At 41.8% G+C, this 19,276-nt stretch overlaps 1 protein-coding gene across 5 annotated transcripts in view; it reads left to right on the top strand.

Annotated features, from left to right (window-relative positions):
• Positions 1-19,276, top strand: part of invs (inversin) — a 203,890-nt gene that overhangs the window by 166,113 nt on the left and 18,501 nt on the right. For all 5 annotated transcript variants that reach the window (XM_082975630.1, XM_082975627.1, XM_082975629.1 and 2 more), the window contains 5 exons: positions 10,522-10,695; positions 16,746-16,913; positions 17,030-17,210; positions 17,301-17,410; positions 17,920-18,091. In XM_082975630.1, coding sequence (XP_082831756.1) covers positions 10,522-10,695; positions 16,746-16,913; positions 17,030-17,210; positions 17,301-17,410; positions 17,920-18,091 — 805 coding nt within the window. The remainder of the gene's footprint in view (positions 1-10,521; positions 10,696-16,745; positions 16,914-17,029; positions 17,211-17,300; positions 17,411-17,919; positions 18,092-19,276) is intronic.

The following is a 19,276-nucleotide window of genomic DNA, read 5'->3' as shown; positions in this document are numbered from 1 at the left end:
AACACTAGAACAGTAGTGGAACCGTCAGAACATTGAATTAACCTGTAGAACACTAAACGAAACACTAGAACAGTAGTGGAACCATCAGAACATTCAGTTAACCTGTAGAACACTAAAGGAAACACTAGAACAGTAGTGGAACCATCAGAACATTGAATTAACCTGTAGAACACTAAAGGAAACACTAGAACAGTAGTGGAACCATCAGAATATTGAGTTAACCTGTAGAACACTAAAGGAAACACTAGAACAGTAGTGGAACCATCAGAACATTGAGTTATCCAGGATCCACTAAAGGAAACACTAGAACAGTAGTTGAACCATCAGAACATTGAGTTAACCTGTAGAACACTAAAGGAAACACTAGAACAGTAGTGGAACCATCAGAACATTGAGTTAACCTGTAGAACACTAAAGGAAACACTAGAACAGTAGTGGAACCGTCAGAACATTGAATTAACCTGTAGAACACTAAAGGAAACACTAGAACAGTAGTGGAACCATCAGAACATTGAGTTATCCAGGATCCACTAAAGGAAACACTAGAACAGTAGTTGAACCATCAGAACATTGAGTTAACCTGTAGAACACTAAAGGAAACACTAGAACAGTAGTGGAACCGTCAGAACATTGAATTAACCTGTAGAACACTAAACGAAACACTAGAACAGTAGTGGAACCATCAGAACATTGAGTTAACCTGTAGAACACTAAAGGAAACACTAGAACAGTAGTGGAACCGTCAGAACATTGAATTAACCTGTAGAACACTAAAGGAAACACTAGAACAGTAGTGGAACCATCAGAACATTCAGTTAACCTGTAGAACACTAAAGGAAACACTACAACAGTAGTGGAACCATCAGAACATTGAGTTAACCTGGAACCACTAAAGAAAACACTAGAACAGTAGTGGAATCATCAGAACATTGAGTTATCCTGGAACCACTAAAGGATACACTAGAACAGTAGTTGAACCATCAGAACATTGAGTTAACCTGTAGAACACTAAAGGAAACACTAGAACAGTAGTGGAACCGTCAGAACATTGAGTTAACCTGTAGAACACTAAAGGAAACACTAGAACAGTAGTGGAACCGTCAGAACATTGAATTAACCTGTAGAACACTAAAGGAAACACTAGAACAGTAGTTGAACCATCAGAACATTGAGCTAACCTGTAGAACACTAAAGGAAACACTAGAAGAGTAGTGGAACCATCAGAACATTGAGTTAGCCTGTAGAACACTAAAGGAAACACTAGAACAGTAGTGGAACCGTCAGAACATTGAGTTAACCTGTAGAACACTAAAGGAAACACTAGAACAGTAGTGGAACCGTCAGAACATTGAATTAACCTGTAGAACACTAAAGGAAACACTAGAACAGTAGTTGAACCATCAGAACATTGAGTTAACCTGTAGAACACTAAATGAAACACTGGAAGAGTAGTGGAACCATCAGAACATTGAGTTAGCCTTTAGAACACTAAAAGAAAAAACTAGAACAGTAGTGGAACAATCAGAACATTGAATTAACCGGTAGAACACTAAAGGAAACACTAGAACAGTAGTGGAACCGTCAGAACATTGAATTAACCTGTAGAACACTAAAGGAAACACTAGAACAGTAGTGGAACCATCAGAACATTGAGTTAACCTGTAGAACACTAAAGGAAACACTAGAACTTTAGTGGAACCATCAGAACATTGAGTTAACCTGTAGAACACTAAAGGAAACACTAGAACAGTAGTGGAACCGTCAGAACATTGAATTAACCTGTAGAACACTAAAGGAAACACTAGAACAGTAGTGGAACCATCAGAACATTGAGTTAACCTGAAGAACACTAAAGGAAACACTAGAACTTTAGTGGAACCATCAGAACATTGAGTTAACCTGTAGAACACTAAAGGAAACACCAGAAGAGTAGTGGAACCGTCAGAACATTGAATTAACCTGTAGAACACTAAAGGAAACACTAGAACAGTAGTGGAACCATCAGAACATTGAGTTAACCTGTAGAACACTAAAGGAAACACTAGAACAGTAGTGGAACCATCAGAACGTTGAGTTATCCAGGATCCACTAAAGGAAACACTAGAACAGTAGTTGAACCATCAGAACATTGAGTTAACCTGTAGAACACTAAAGGAAACACTAGAACAGTAGTGGAACCGTCAGAACATTGAATTAACCTGTAGAACACTAAAGGAAACACTAGAATAGTAGTGGAACCGTCAGAACATTGAGTTAACCTGTAGAACACTAAAGGAAACACTAGAACAGTAGTGGAACCGTCAGAACATTGAATTAACCTGTAGAACACTAAAGGAAACACTAGAACAGTAGTGGAACCATCAGAATATTGAGTTAACCTGTAGAACACTAAAGGAAACACTAGAACAGTAGTGGAACCATCAGAACATTGAGTTATCCAGGATCCACTAAAGGAAACACTAGAACAGTAGTTGAACCATCAGAACATTGAGTTAACCTGTAGAACACTAAAGGAAACACTAGAACAGTAGTGGAACCGTCAGAACATTGAATTAACCTGTAGAACACTAAACGAAACACTAGAACAGTAGTGGAACCATCAGAACATTCAGTTAACCTGTAGAACACTAAAGGAAACACTAGAACAGTAGTGGAACCATCAGAACATTGAGTTAACCTGGAACCACTAAAGGAAACACTAGAACAGTAGTGGAACCATCAGAACATTGAGTTATCCTGGAACCACTAAAGGAAACACTAGAACAGTAGTTGAACCATCAGAACATTGAGTTAACCTGTAGGACACTAAAGGAAACACTAGAACAGTAGTGGAACCGTCAGAACATTGAGTTAACCTGTAGAACACTAAAGGAAACACTAGAACAGTAGTGGAACCGTCAGAACATTGAATTAACCTGTAGAACACTAAAGTTAACACTAGAACAGTAGTGGAAACATCAGAATATTGAGTTAACCTGTAGAACACTAAAGGAAACACTAGAACAGTAGTGGAACCATCAGAACATTGAGTTATCCTGGAACTACTAAAGGAAACACTAGAACAGTAGTTGAACCATCAGAACATTGAGTTAACCTGTAGAACACTAAAGGAAACACTAGAACAGTAGTGGAACCATCAGAACACTGAGTTAACCTGTAGAACACTAAAGGAAACACTAGAACAGTAGTTGAACCATCAGAACATTGAGTTAACCTGGAACCACTAAAGGAAACACTAGAACAGTAGTGGAACCATCAGAACATTGAGTTATCCTGGAACCACTAAAGGAAACACTAGAACAGTAGTTGAACCATCAGAACATTGAGTTAACCTGTAGGACACTAAAGGAAACACTAGAACAGTAGTGGAACCGTCAGAACATTGAGTTAACCTGTAGAACACTAAAGGAAACACTAGAACAGTAGTGGAACCGTCAGAACATTGAATTAACCTGTAGAACACTAAAGGAAACACTAGAACAGTAGTGGAAACATCAGAATATTGAGTTAACCTGTAGAACACTAAAGGAAACACTAGAACAGTAGTGGAACCATCAGAACATTGAGTTATCCTGGAACTACTAAAGGAAACACTAGAACAGTAGTTGAACCATCAGAACATTGAGTTAACCTGTAGAACACTAAAGGAAACACTAGAACAGTAGTGGAACCATCAGAACACTGAGTTAACCTGTAGAACACTAAAGGAAACACTAGAACAGTAGTTGAACCATCAGAACATTGAGTTAACCTGTAGAACACTAAAGGAAACACTAGAAGAGTAGTGGAACCATCAGAACATTGAGTTAGCCTGTAGAACACTAAAGGAAACACTAGAACAGTAGTCGAACCATCAGAACATTGAGTTAACCTGTAGAACACTAAAGGAAACACTAGAACAGTAGTGGAACCATCAGAACATTGAATTAACCTGTAGAACACTAAAGGAAACACTAGAACAGTAGTTGAACCATCAGAACATTGAGTTAACCTGTAGAACACTAAAGGAAACACTAGAAGAGTAGTGGAACCATCAGAACATTGAGTTAACCTGTAGAACACTAAAGGAAACACTAGAACAGTAGTGGAACCGTCAGAACATTGAATTAACCTGTAGAACACTAAAGGAAACACTAGAACAGTAGTGGAACCATCAGAACATTGAGTTAACCTGTAGAACACTAAAGGAAACACTAGAACAGTAGTGGAACCGTCAGAACATTGAGTTAACCTGTAGAACACTAAAGGAAACACTAGAAGAGTAGTGGAACCGTCAGAACATTGAATTAACCTGTAGAACACTAAAGGAAACACTAGAACAGTAGTGGAACCATCAGAACATTCAGTTAACCTGTAGAACACTAAAGGAAACACTAGAACAGTAGTGGAACCATCAGAACACTGAGTTAACCTGTAGAACACTAAAGGAAACACTAGAACAGTAGTTGAACCATCAGAACATTGAGCTAACCTGTAGAACACTAAAGGAAACACTAGAAGAGTAGTGGAACCATCAGAACATTGAGTTAGCCTGTAGAACACTAAAGGAAACACTAGAACAGTAGTGGAACCATCAGAACATTGAGTTAACCTGTAGAACACTAAAGGAAACACTAGAACAGTAGTGGAACCGTCAGAACATTGAATTAACCTGTAGAACACTAAAGGAAACACTAGAACAGTAGTTGAACCATCAGAACATTGAGTTAACCTGTAGAACACTAAAGGAAACACTAGAAGAGTAGTGGAACCATCAGAACATTGAGTTAGCCTGTAGAACACTAAAGGGAACACTAGAACAGTAGTGGAACCGTCAGAACATTGAGTTAACCTGTAGAACACTAAAGGAAACACTAGAACAGTAGTGGAACCGTCAGAACATTGAATTAACCTGTAGAACACTAAAGGAAACACTAGAACAGTAGTGGAACCATCAGAACATTGAGTTAACCTGTAGAACACTAAAGGAAACACTAGAACTTTAGTGGAACCATCAGAACATTGAGTTAACCTGTAGAACACTAAAGGAAACACCAGAAGTGTAGTGGAACCGTCAGAACATTGAATTAACCTGTAGAACACTAAAGGAAACACTAGAACAGTAGTGGAATCATCAGAACATTGAGTTAACCTGGAACCACTAATGGAAACACTAGAACAGTAGTGGAACCATCAGAACTTTGAATTAACCTGTAGAACACTAAAGGAAACACTAGAACAGTAGTGGAACCATCAGAACATTGAGTTAACCTGTAGAACACTAAAGGAAACACTAGAACAGTAGTGGAACTGTCAGAACATTGAATTAACCTGTAGAACACTAAAGGAAACACTAGAACAGTAGTGGAACCATCAGAACATTCAGTTAACCTGTAGAACACTAAAGGAAACACTAGAACAGTAGTGGAACCATCAGAACATTGAGTTATCCTGGAACCACTAAAGGAAACACTAGAACAGTAGTTGAACCATCAGAACATTGAGTTAACCTGTAGAACACTAAAGGAAACACTAGAACAGTAGTGGAACCGTCAGAACATTGAGTTAACCTGTAGAACACTAAAGGAAACACTAGAACAGTAGTGGAACCATCAGAATATTGAGTTAACCTGTAGAACACTAAAGGAAACACTAGAACAGTAGTGGAACCATCAGAACATTGAGTTATCCTGGAACTACTAAAGGAAACACTAGAACAGTAGTTGAACCATCAGAACATTGAGTTAACCTGTAGAACACTAAAGGAAACACTAGAACAGTAGTGGAACCATCAGAACACTGAGTTAACCTGTAGAACACTAAAGGAAACACTAGAACAGTAGTTGAACCATCAGAACATTGAGCTAACCTGTAGAACACTAAAGGAAACACTAGAACAGTAGTGGAACCATCAGAACATTGAGTTAACCTGTAGAACACTAAAGGAAACACTAGAACAGTAGTGGAACCATCAGAACATTGAGTTAACCTGAAGAACACTAAAGGAAACACTAGAACAGTAGTTGAATCATCAGAACATTGAGTTAACCTGGAACCACTAATGGAAACACTAGAACAGTAGTGGAACCATCAGAACTTTGAATTAACCTGTAGAACACTAAAGGAAACACTAGAACAGTAGTTGAACCATCAGAACATTGAGTTAACCTGTAGAACACTAAAGGAAACACTAGAAGAGTAGTGGAACCATCAGAACATTGAGTTAACCTGTAGAACACTAAAGGAAACACTAGAACAGTAGTGGAACCATCAGAACATTGAATTAACCTGTAGAACACTAAAGGAAACACTAGAACAGTAGTTGAACCATCAGAACATTGAGTTAACCTGTAGAACACTAAAGGAAACACTAGAAGAGTAGTGGAACCATCAGAACATTGAGTTTGCCTGTAGAACACTAAAGGAAACACTAGAACAGTAGTGGAACCGTCAGAACATTGAGTTAACCTGTAGAACACTAAAGGAAACACTAGAACAGTAGTGGAACCGTCAGAACATTGAATTAACCTGTAGAACACTAAAGGAAACACTAGAACAGTAGTGGAACCATCAGAACATTGAGTTAACCTGTAGAACACTTAAGGAAACACTAGAACAGTAGTGGAACCGTCAGAACATTGAATTAACCTGTAGAACACTAAAGGAAACACTAGAACAGTAGTGGAACCATCAGAACATTGAGTTAACCTGTAGAACACTAAAGGAAACACTAGAACAGTAGTGGAACCATCAGAACATTGAGTTAACCTGTAGAACACTAAAGGAAACACTAGAAGAGTAGTGGAACCGTCAGAACATTGAATTAACCTGTAGAACACTAAAGGAAACACTAGAACAGTAGTGGAACCATCAGAACATTGAGTTAACCTGAAGAACACTAAAGGAAACACTAGAACAGTAGTTGAATCATCAGAACATTGAGTTAACCTGGAACCACTAATGGAAACGCTAGAACAGTAGTGGAACCATCAGAACTTTGAATTAACCTGTAGAACACTAAAGGAAACACTAGAACAGTAGTGGAACCATCAGAACATTGAGTTAACCTGTAGAACACTAAAGGAAACACTAGAACAGTAGTGGAACCGTCAGAACATTGAATTAACCTGTAGAACACTAAAGGAAACACTAGAACAGTAGTGGAACCATCAGAACATTCAGTTAACCTGTAGAACACTAAAGGAAACACTAGAACAGTAGTGGAACCATCAGAACATTGAGTTAACCTGGAACCACTAAAAGAAACACTAGAACAGTAGTGGAATCATCAGAACATTGAGTTATCCTGGAACCACTAAAGGATACACTAGAACAGTAGTTGAACCATCAGAACATTGAGTTAACCTGTAGAACACTAAAGGAAACACTAGAACAGTAGTGGAACCGTCAGAACATTGAGTTAACCTGTAGAACACTAAAGGAAACACTAGAACAGTAGTGGAACCGTCAGAATATTGAGTTAACCTGTAGAACACTAAAGGAAACACTAGAACAGTAGTGGAACCATCAGAACATTGAGTTATCCTGGAACTACTAAAGGAAACACTAGAACAGTAGTTGAACCATCAGAACATTGAGTTAACCTGTAGAACACTAAAGGAAACACTAGAACAGTAGTGGAACCATCAGAACACTGAGTTAACCTGTAGAACACTAAAGGAAACACTAGAACAGTAGTTGAACCATCAGAACATTGAGCTAACCTGTAGAACACTAAAGGAAACACTAGAAGAGTAGTGGAACCATCAGAACATTGAGTTAGCCTGTAGAACACTAAAGGAAACACTAGAACAGTAGTGGAACCATCAGAACATTGAGTTAACCTGTAGAACACTAAAGGAAACACTAGAACAGTAGTGGAACCGTCAGAACATTGAATTAACCTGTAGAACACTAAAGGAAACACTAGAACAGTAGTTGAACCATCAGAACATTGAGTTAACCTGTAGAACACTAAAGGAAACACTAGAAGAGTAGTGGAACCATCAGAACATTGAGTTAGCCTGTAGAACACTAAAGGAAACACTAGAACAGTAGTGAAACCGTCAGAACATTGAGTTAACCTGTAGAACACTAAAGGAAACACTAGAACAGTAGTGGAACCGTCAGAACATTGAATTAACCTGTAGAACACTAAAGGAAACACTAGAACAGTAGTGGAACCATCAGAACATTGAGTTAACCTGTAGAACACTAAAGGAAACACTAGAACTTTAGTGGAACCATCAGAACATTGAGTTAACCTGTAGAACACTAAAGGAAACACCAGAAGTGTAGTGGAACCGTCAGAACATTGAATTAACCTGTAGAACACTAAAGGAAACACTAGAACAGTAGTGGAATCATCAGAACATTGAGTTAACCTGGAACCACTAATGGAAACACTAGAACAGTAGTGGAACCATCAGTTAACCTGGAACCACTAAAGGAAACACTAGAACAGTAGTGGAACCATCAGAACATTGAGTTAACCTGTACAACACTAAAGGAAACACTAGAACAGTAGTGGAACCATCAGAACATTGAGTTAACCTGTAGAACACTAAAGGAAACACTAGAACAGCAGTGGAACCATCAGAACATTGAGTTAACCTGGAACCACTAAAGGAAACACTAGAACAGTAGTGGAACCACCAGAACACTGAGTTAACCTGGAACCACTAAAGGAAACACTAGAACAGTAGTGGAACCATCAGAACATTGAGTTAACCTGTAGAACACTAAAGGAAACACTAGAACAGTAGTGGAACCATCAGAACATTGAGTTAACCTGGAACCACTAAAGGAAACACTAGAACAGTAGTGGAACCATCAGAACATTGAGTTAACTTGGAACCACTAAAGGAAACACTAGAACAGTAGTGGAACCATCAGAACATTGAGTTAACCTGTAGAACACTAACTGATCCTTTAGAATCCTGACTCCAGGGTATTCTAGAGCCTCTCTCACTGGCTATACAAAACATTAAGAACACCTGCTCTTTCCATGACAGACTGACCATGTGATTCCAGGTGAAAGCTATGATCCCTTATTGATGTCACCTGTTAAATCCACTTCTGTCCGTGTAGACGAAGAGGAGGAGACAGGTTAAAGAAGGATTTTTATGCCTTGAGTCAATTGAGACATAGATAGGGGCAACTCAATTTTAGGAAGGTGTTCGTAATGTTAGGTATACTCAGTGTATATCACATACTGGTAGCTTAGGTGAGAAGGTAGTGCCCCCCAGTGGTGACAGACAGACACCCTCAGGGCGGCTGTTAAGAACTAGACAAGGGGATCGGCAACTTTGATGAGGGTGGGGGCCACAAAAAATCTGAGCGAAATGTTGTACTTTGTGAGCTAAACATTATAAACACCCCCCTCTTGACAGTTAATTTCCTGCAATTCTACACATTTTGCCATGGGGGCATAGAGTAAATTAAGTTTTAAAGCAAGTTTGTTGCAATTCTACACATTTTGCCATGGCTCGGAGAAAAGATTTTGCAATTCTACAACTCATTTCATGCAATTCGACAAATTTTGCCTTGGAGCAGAGAGAAACATTTAATTTCCCCCGGTCAGTAATTCCACCATAATATCAAGTTTAGATAGTTGGCCACAAGACTAACTTACCATATAAAATGTTTTAGCTGACGTGGCTGAGTGACTATCAGTGAATGACATCACATGAGAGAAACTGCTGATGCACAACCACATTTCAAAATGTCACCTTGTGTTTCTACTATTCTAACTCTCAACATTAAGTTGAGACCCCGACTGAGTTCCTAAAAAAGATATCTAAATCTAGAAAATGAAATAAAAGACTGGGCTGTATGAGCAGTAATATCTCTATAGAAAGTGTTTATTAGCCTTGTCCTGGGGGGTGGGGGGTTGCTGTCAGGGCAGGTGAGGAGCGGTGGCTGGAGGGGGCGGAGGAGGGTGCTCACACACACTCTAACACACACACACACACTCCAATTCTAATGTGTGTGGGTGATGGGAGGCCCTCTCTCTCTCTGACACCTGATCAATATCTAGCTGAGACAGGGAGAGACTTCTGGGATTACTGATCTAATTGGACTGAGAATAGGGAGGATAGACCACATGTACACACACGCACACAGACACACTCATACATACGCACACACACACTCACACACACACACACACACACACACACACACACACACACACACACACACACACACATACAGGCCTATATGGACACACATTTGCACATGCACACACATATATACATACACACACACACACTTTCTCAAAGCTCACACATACTCTCACATGCATGCTCAGTCAGTAGATAGATCTGTCAGACGATGAGGCTGGAAGGAATAGATAGGAGAGAGTCTGAGAACCAATAGGAAAGGACAGAGATGGATGATGATGGAATTGGATAAGACACCATAGAGTGTGTGTGTGTGTGTGTGTGTGTGTGTGTGTGTGTGTGTGTGTGTGTGTGTGTGTGTGTGTGTGTGTGTGTGTGTGTGTGTGTGTGTGTGTGTGTGTGTGTGTGTGTGCTCCAGGGGAACGTGCGGTTTCTGAAGCTGCTCCTGTCTCGTCGTGCTGATTGGCTGCAGAAGGATCTAGAGGAGGTAACACCCCTCCACCTGGCGACCCGTCACCCCTCCCCCAAACCCCTGGCCTTGCTGCTCAAACACATAGGACCTGGAGAGGTGGATACACAGGACAAGAACAAGGTACCACACACACACTGTTTACAAAGTTGGGTAATAGTTCTATCAAACATACTTGTTATGGAACTGTCCTGGCTCTTTGATTTGATTGACTGAATTAGAGTTCACGTGGAGTTCTGAGCAATCCAGAGACACACACACACACACACACACACACACACACACACACACACACACACACACACACACACACACACACACACACACACTGGAATGACAATTGGCTGCTTTGTCCTGACTCTTCAAGGCAGACAGTTGTGCCAAATACATTCTACACACACACACACACACACACACACAGGCCCCCTCTGTCTGTAGCGATGATGTCTATCTGTCTGTTAGTTCTGTAGTAATCCAATATGCATCATCAGCATGTCAGATGACACTGGTTTCAGTATGTCCCAGAATAGATCTCTAACAACAGCCATAGAGGAGGTGATATCTCTGTTATAGCATACTGTCACTGTTACTGTCACTGTTACTGTCATTGTTACTGTCACTGTTACAGTCATTGTTACTGTCATTGTTCACTGTTACTGTCACTGTTACAGTCATTGTTACTGTCACTGTTACTGTCACTGTTACTGTCATTGTTACCCAGTTACTGTCACTGTTACTGTCATTGTTACTGTCACTGTTATTGTCACTGTTACTGTCACTGTTACAGTCATTGTTACTGTCACTGTTACAGTCATTGATTACTGTCACTGTTACAGTCATTGTTACTGTCACTGTTACAGTCATTGTTACTGTTACTGTCACTGTTCACTGTTACTGTCACTGTTACGTCATGTTACAGTCATTGTTACTGTCATTGTTACAGTCATTGTTACTGTTACTGTCACTGTTACAGTCATTGTTACTGTCACTGTTCAGCTGTTACAGTCTTGTTACGTATTGTTACGATGTCACTGTTACAGTCATTGTTACTGTCACTGTTACAGTCATTATTACTGTCACTGTTATTGTCACTGTTACTGTCATTGTTATTGTCTGTACTGTCACTGTTACTGTCATTATTTTTGTCACTGTTACTGTCACTGTTACAGTCATTATTACTGTCACTGTTACTGTCACTGTCACTATTACAGTCATTGTTACTGTTACTGTCCCTGTTACAGTCACTTGTTACTGTCACTATTACAGTCATTGTTACTGTTACTGTCACTGTTACAGTCATTGTTATTGTTACTGTCACTGTTACAGTCATTTTTACTGTCATTGTTACTGTCATTGTTGCAGTCATTGTTACTGTCATTGTTACAGTCATTGTTATTGTCACTGTTACTGTCATTGTTATTGTTACTGTTAGTGTCATGTTACTGTCATTATTATTGTCACTGTTATTGTTACTGTCATTGTTACAGTCATTGTTACTGTTACTGTCACTGTTACAGTCATTGTTATTGTTACTGTCACTGTTACAGTCATTGTTACTGTCATTGTTGCAGTCATTGTTACTGTCATTGTTACAGTCATTGTTACTGTTATTGTCACTGTTACTGTCATTGTTACTGTTACTATCATGTTACTGTCATTATTATTGTCACTGTTATTGTCACTGTTACTGTCACTGTTACAGTCATTGTTACAGTCATTGTTACTGTCATTGTTACAGTCATTGTTACTGTCACTGTTACAGTCATTATTACTGTCACTGTTATGGTCACTGTTACTGTTATGTTATTGTTACTGTTACTGTCATGTTACTGTCATTATTATTCTCACTGTTATTGTCACTGTTACTGTCACTGTTACAGTCATTGTTACTGTTACTGTTATTGTCACTGTTACTGTCATTGTTACTGTTACTGTCATGATTATTGTCACTGTTATTGTCACTGTTACTGTCACTGTTACAGTCATTGTTACTGTCATTGTTACAGTCATTGTTACTGTTACTGTTATTGTCACCTTTACTCTCATTGTTATTGTTACTATCATGTTACTGTCATTATTATTGTCACTGTTATTGTCACTGTTACTGTCACAGTTACAGTCATTGTTACTGTCACTGTTTCAGTCATTATTACTGTCACTGTTATTGTCACTGTTACTGTCATTGTTATTGTTACTGTTACTGTCATGTTACTGTCATTATTATTGTCACTGTTACTGTCACTGTTACAGTCATTATTACTGTCACTGTTATTGTCACTGTTACTGTCATTGTTATTGTCACTGTTACTGTCATGTTACTGTCACTGTCAGTCTGTTATTGTCACTGTTACTGTCACTGTTATTGTCATTATTACTGTCACTGTTATTGTCACTGTTACTGTCACTGTTGCTATCACTGTTACAGTCATTATTAATGTCACTGTTATTGTCACTGTTACTGTCACTGTCACTATTACAGTCATTATTACTGTCACTGTTACTGTCACTGTCACTATTACAGTCATTGTTACTGTTACTGTCCCTGTTAAAGTCACTGTTACATTCACTATTACAGTCATTGTTACTGTCACTGTCACTATTACAGTCATTGTTACTGTTACTGTCACTGTCACTGTTACAGTCATTGTTATTGTTACTGTCACTGTTACAGTCATTGTTACTGTCATTGTTGCAGTCATTGTTACTGTCATTGTTACAGTCATTGTTACTGTTACTGTTATTGTCACTGTTACTGTCATTGTTATTGTCACTGTCATTGTTATTGTTACTGTCACTGTTACTGTCATTGTTACTGTCACTGTTACTGTCACTGTTACAGTCACTGTGCTTCACTGTTCAGCTGTCACTGTTACAGTCACTGTTACTGTCCTGCACTCGTCTATACTGTCACTGTTACTGTCACTGTCCTACGTCTGTCACTGTTACTGTCACTGTCCTACAGTCATTGTTACTGTCGTCCCTGTTAAAGTCACTGTTACTTCACTATTACAGTCATTGTTACTGCACGTCCTACGTCTGTTACTGTCACTGTCCGTTACAGTCATTGTTATGCTGTCACTGTTACAGTCATTGTTACTGTCATTGTTGCAGTCATTGTTACTGTCAGCAGTTATTGTCACTGTTACTGTCACTGTTACTGTCATTGTTACTGTTACTGTTACTGTCATGTTACTGTCATTATTATTGTCACTGTTACTGTCACTGTTACAGTCATTGTTACTGTCATTGTTACAGTCATTGTTGCTGTCACTGTTACAGTCATTGTTACTGTCACTGTTACAGTCATTATTACTGTCACTGTTACTGTTACTGTCATGTTATTGTACTGTTACTGTCATGTTACTGTCATTATTACTGTCACTGTTATTGTCACTGTTACTGTCACTGTTACATTCATTGTTACTGTATTACTGTTACTGTCATGTTACTGTCATTATTATTGCACTGTATTGTCAGTGTTACTGTCACTGTTACTGTCATTGTTACAGTCATTGTTACTGTCATTGTTACAGTCATTGTTACTGTTACTGTCACTGTTACAGTCATTGTTACTGTCACTGTTACAGTCATTATTACTGTCACTGTTATTGTCACTGTTACTGTCATTGTTATTTTCACTGTTACTGTTACTGTCATGTTACTGTCACTGTTACTGTCATTGTTATTCACAGTTACTGTCACTGTTATTGTCATTATTACTGTCACTGTTTTTGTCACTGTTACTGTCACTGTTACAGTCATTATTACTGTCTCTGTTATTGTCACTGTCATTGTTACTGTCACTGTTACAGTCATTATTACTGTCACTGTTACAGTCATTGTTACTGTTACTGTCACTGATACTGTCATTGTTACTGTCACTGTTACAGTCATTGTTACAGTCATTGTTACTGTCGTTGTTACAGTTATTGTTACTGTCACTGTCACTGTTACAGTCATTGTTACTGTCACTGTTACAGTCATTGTTAGTCATTGTTACTGTCGTTGTTACAGTTTTTGTTACTGTCACTGTCACTGTTACAGTCATTGTTACTGTCACTGTTACAGTCATTATTACTGTCACTGTTATTGTCACTGTTACTGTCATTGTTATTGTCACTGTTACTGTCACTGTTACTGTCATTATTACTGTCACTGTTATTGTCACTGTTACTGTCACTGTTACAGTCATTATTACTGTCACTGTTACTGTCACTGTCACTGTTACAGTCATTGTTACTGTTACTGTCCCTGTTAATGTCACTTTTACTGTCACTGTTACAGTCATTGTTACTGTCACTGTTACAGTCATTGTTACTGTTACTGTCACTGTTACAGTCATTGTTACTGTCACTGTTACAGTCATTGTTACTGTCACTGTTACGTCATTGTTACTGTTACTGTCACTGTCACTGATTACAGTCATTGTTACTGTAACTGTCACTGTTACTACTGTCATTGTTATTGTCTACTGTCATCACTGTTACTGTCATTGTTATTGTCACTGTCACTGTTGCTTTCACTGTTACTGTCACTGTTACTGTCATCTGTCACTGTTGCTGTTCACTGTCACTGTTACAGTCATTGTTACTGTTACTGTCACTGTTACAGTCATTGTTACTGTCACTGTTACAGTCATTGTTACTGTCACTGTTACTGTCATTGTTACAGTCCTTGTTACTGTCACTGTTACAGTCATTGTTACTGTCACTGTTACTGTCATTGTTACAGTCACTGTTACTGTCACTGTTACAGTCATTGTTACTGTCACTGTTACTGTCACTGTTACTGTCAGTGTTAGCTGTCACTGTTACTGTCACTGTTATGTCATTATTACTGTCACTGTTATTGTCACTGTTACTGTTACTGTCATTGTTACTGTCACTGTTACTGTCACTGTTACTGTCACTGTTACTGTCACTGTTACTGTCACTGTTATTGTCTTATTACAGTCATTGTTACTGTCACTGTTACTGTCATTGTTACTGTCACTGTTACATGTCATTGTTACTGTCACTGTCACTGTTACAGTCATTGTTACTGTTACTGTCCCGAGCCTGACTGTCACACGTCATTGTTACAGTCCGTCACTGTTACAGTCATTGTTACTGTCACTGTTACTGTCATTGTTACTGTTACTGTCACTGTTACAGTCATTGTTACTGTCATTGTTGCAGTCATTGTTACTGTTACTGTCACTGTCACTATTACTGTCATTGTTACTGTTACTGTCACTGTTACTGTCATTATTACTGTCACTGTTATTGTCACTGTCACTGTTCACTGTTACAGTCATTGTTACTGTCACTGTTACTGTCACTGCTCAGCTGTTACTGTCACTGTTACAGTCATTATTACTGTCACTGTTATTGTCACTGTTAGCTGTCATTGTTACTGTTACTGTCACTGTTACAGTCATTATTACTGTCACTGTTATTGTCACTGTTACTGTCACTGTTACAGTCATTATTACTGTCACTGTTACTGTCACTGTCACTGTCACTGTTACTGTCATTATTAATGTCACTGTTACTGTCACTGTTACAGTCATTGTTACTGTTCACTGTTACAGTCATTGTTGCTGTTACTGTCACTGTCACTGTCATCGTTACTGTCATTGTTACTGTTATTGTCACTGTTACAGTCATTGTTACTGTCACTGTCATTGTTACTGTCACTGTTACTGTCACTGTTACAGTCATTATTACTGTCACTGTTACAGTCACTTTTACTGTCACTGTTACTGTCATTGTTACAGTCATTGTTACTGTTACTGTCACTGTCACTGTTACTGTCATGTTAAATCCTCAGGCTTTGTTTGTTTCTGTAGAATATGTTCTAGGGTTTTTTGATTTAGTTCACAGTTATTTCTAGGGTAAATAGCCTGGAGGTTAGAGCCTGGAGGTTAGAGCCTGGAGGTTAGAGCCTGGAGGTTAGAGCCTGGAGGTTAGAGCGTTGGGCCAGTAACCGCAAGGTTACTTAACCCCAATTGCTCCACAGGTACCTGACAATGGTGACCCTGGCTGTGACCCCAGGGGGAGTTTGGATATGCAAGAAACACATTTCCATTACACACTTGTGTGTAAAAGGACAAATATAAGCACCCCCAAAATGATTATTACAATAGTGTCTGACCCCCCCCCCCCCCCCCCCCCCCCCCTCTCCCCCTGCAGCAGACTGCGCTCCACTGGTCAGCGTTCTATAACAGGCCAGAGCACGTCAGACTGCTCATCAAAAACGACTCCAACATTGGCATCCCAGACAGCGAGGGCAAGATCCCCCTACACTGGGCTGCACACAGCCAGGAGTACACCGCTATACACACCGTCCGCTGCATACTGGTACACACACACACACACACACACACACACACACACACACAGTATCCAGTGAGAATGTCATCCTTACACACACCATCCTCTGCTTACTGATGTTAATGAGGTGTGTGTGTGCGTAGGAGGCAGCTCCTACCGAGTCTCTGTTAAACTGGCAGGACTATGAGGGGCGCACGCCTTTGCACTTTGCTGTCGCCGACGGCAACGAGGCAGTGGTGGAGGTGCTGACATCGTATGAAGGCTGCAGTGTCACGGCGTACGACAACCTGTTCAGAACCCCGCTGCACTGGGCTGCACTGCTGGGTAAGATCCTATCATCAGAATGTGGTTCCATCGCTGGTCCAGATACTGTACCGGGGGGGCTGGACCTGAATATGTTGATGTGTGTTTCAGGACATGCCAAGATAGTGCACTTGTTGTTGGAGAGGAACACGTCAGGCACCATCCCCTCAGACAGCCATGGGGCCACACCTCTACACTATGGAGCTCAGAGCAACTACGCTGTACGTAGACACACACACATGCACACACGCGCACACACAGTGCACGTTTTCAAGTTATATCAGTGACTCGTGTGTGTGCGTGTGCGTGTGTGTGTGCATGCGTACGTGCACGTGTGTGTGCGCGTGTATGTGTGTGTGTGTGTGTGTGTGTGTGTGTGCGCGTGTATGTGTGTGTGTGTGCGTGTGTGTGTGTGCGCGTGTGTGTGTGTGTGTGTGTGTGTGTGTGTGTGTGTGTGTGTGTGTGTGTGTGTGTGTGTGTGTGTGTGTGTGTGTGTGTGCGCGTGTATGTGTGTGTGTGTGCGTGTGTGTGTGTGCGCGTGTGTGTGTGTGTGTGTGTGTGTGTGTGTGTGTGTGTGTGTGTGTGTGTGTGTGTGTGTGTGTGTGCGCGTGTGTGTGTGTGTGTGTGTGTGTGTGTGTGTGTGCGCGTGTGTGTGTGTGTGTGTGTGTGTATGTGTGTGTGTGTGTGTGTGTGTGTGTGTGTGTGTGTGTGTGTGTGTGTGTGTGTGTAGGAGACGGTGGGTGTGTTTCTGTCCCACCCCTCTGTGAAAGACGAGCCAGATCTGGAGGGCCGCACAGCGTTCATGTGGGCTGCTGGCAAAGGAAGCGATGATGTCATACGCACCATGCTGACACTCACGCCTCACATCGACATCAACATGGCCGACAAGTACGGAGGCACTGGTGAGGAACTCTGGGATGTGTTTAATACGCAGGGAGTGATTCAGTCAGCAGCAGACCAAGAGCTGCTGTGACTGGTCAGGCTGGTAGAGGACACCTCCCCCTTCACCCTCGACTCCCTCCCCCTTCATCCCCTCACCCCCGACTCCCTCCCCCTTCACCCCCTCACCCCCGACTCCCTCCCCCTTCATCCCCTCACCCCCGACTCCCTCCCCCTTCATCCCCTCACCCCCGACTCTCTCCCCCATAACCCCCTCACCCCCGACTCCCTCCCCCTTCACCCCCTCACCCCCGACTCCCTCCCCCTTCACCCCCTCACCCCCGACTCCCTCCCCCTTCACCCCCTCACCCCCGACTCCCTCCCCCTTCACCCCCTCACCCCCGACTCCCTCACCCTTCATCCCCTCACCCCCGACTCCCTCCCCCTTCACCCCCTCACCCCCGACTCCCTCCCCCTTCACCCCCTCACCCCCGACTCCCTCCCCCTTCACCCCCTCACCCCCGACTCTCTCCCCCTTCATCCCTTCACCCCCGACTCCCTCCCCCTTCACCCCCTCACCCCCGACTCTCTCCCCCTTCATCCCTTCACCCCCGACTCCCTCCCCCTTCACCCCCTCACCCCCGACTCTCTCCCCCTTCACCCCCTCACCCCCGACTCTCTCCCCCTTCATCCCTTCACCCCCGACTCCCTCCCCCTTCACCCCCTCACCCCCGACTCTCTCCCCCTTCACCCCCTCACCCCCCGACTCTCTCCCCCTTCATCCCCTCACCCCCGACTCCCTCTCCCTTCACCCCCTCACCCCCGACTCTCTCCCCCTTCATCCCCTCACCCCCGACTCCCTCTCCCTTCACCCCCTCACCCCCGACTCTCTCCCCCTTCACCCCCTCACCCCCGACTCTCTCCCCCTTCATCCCTTCACCCCCGACTCCCTCCCCCTTCACCCCCTCACCCCCGACTCTCTCCCCCTTCACCCCCTCACCCCCGACTCTCTCCCCCTTCATCCCCTCACCCCCGACTCCCTCTCCCTTCACCCCCTCACCCCCGACTCTCTCCCCCTTCATCCCCTCACCCCCGACTCCCTCTCCCTTCACCCCCTCACCCCCGACTCTCTCCCCCTTCATCCCCTCACCCCCGACTCTCTCCCCCTTCATCCCCTCACCCCCGACTCCCTCTCCCTTCACCCCCTC

Source organism: Salmo salar, chromosome 05 (genome assembly GCF_965601325.2).
Source record: "Salmo salar chromosome 05, fSalSal1, whole genome shotgun sequence".
NCBI lineage: Eukaryota > Metazoa > Chordata > Actinopteri > Salmoniformes > Salmonidae > Salmo > Salmo salar.
The sequence above is the reverse complement of the archived record's forward strand: the minus strand, read 5'-3'. Positions and strand labels throughout refer to the sequence as shown.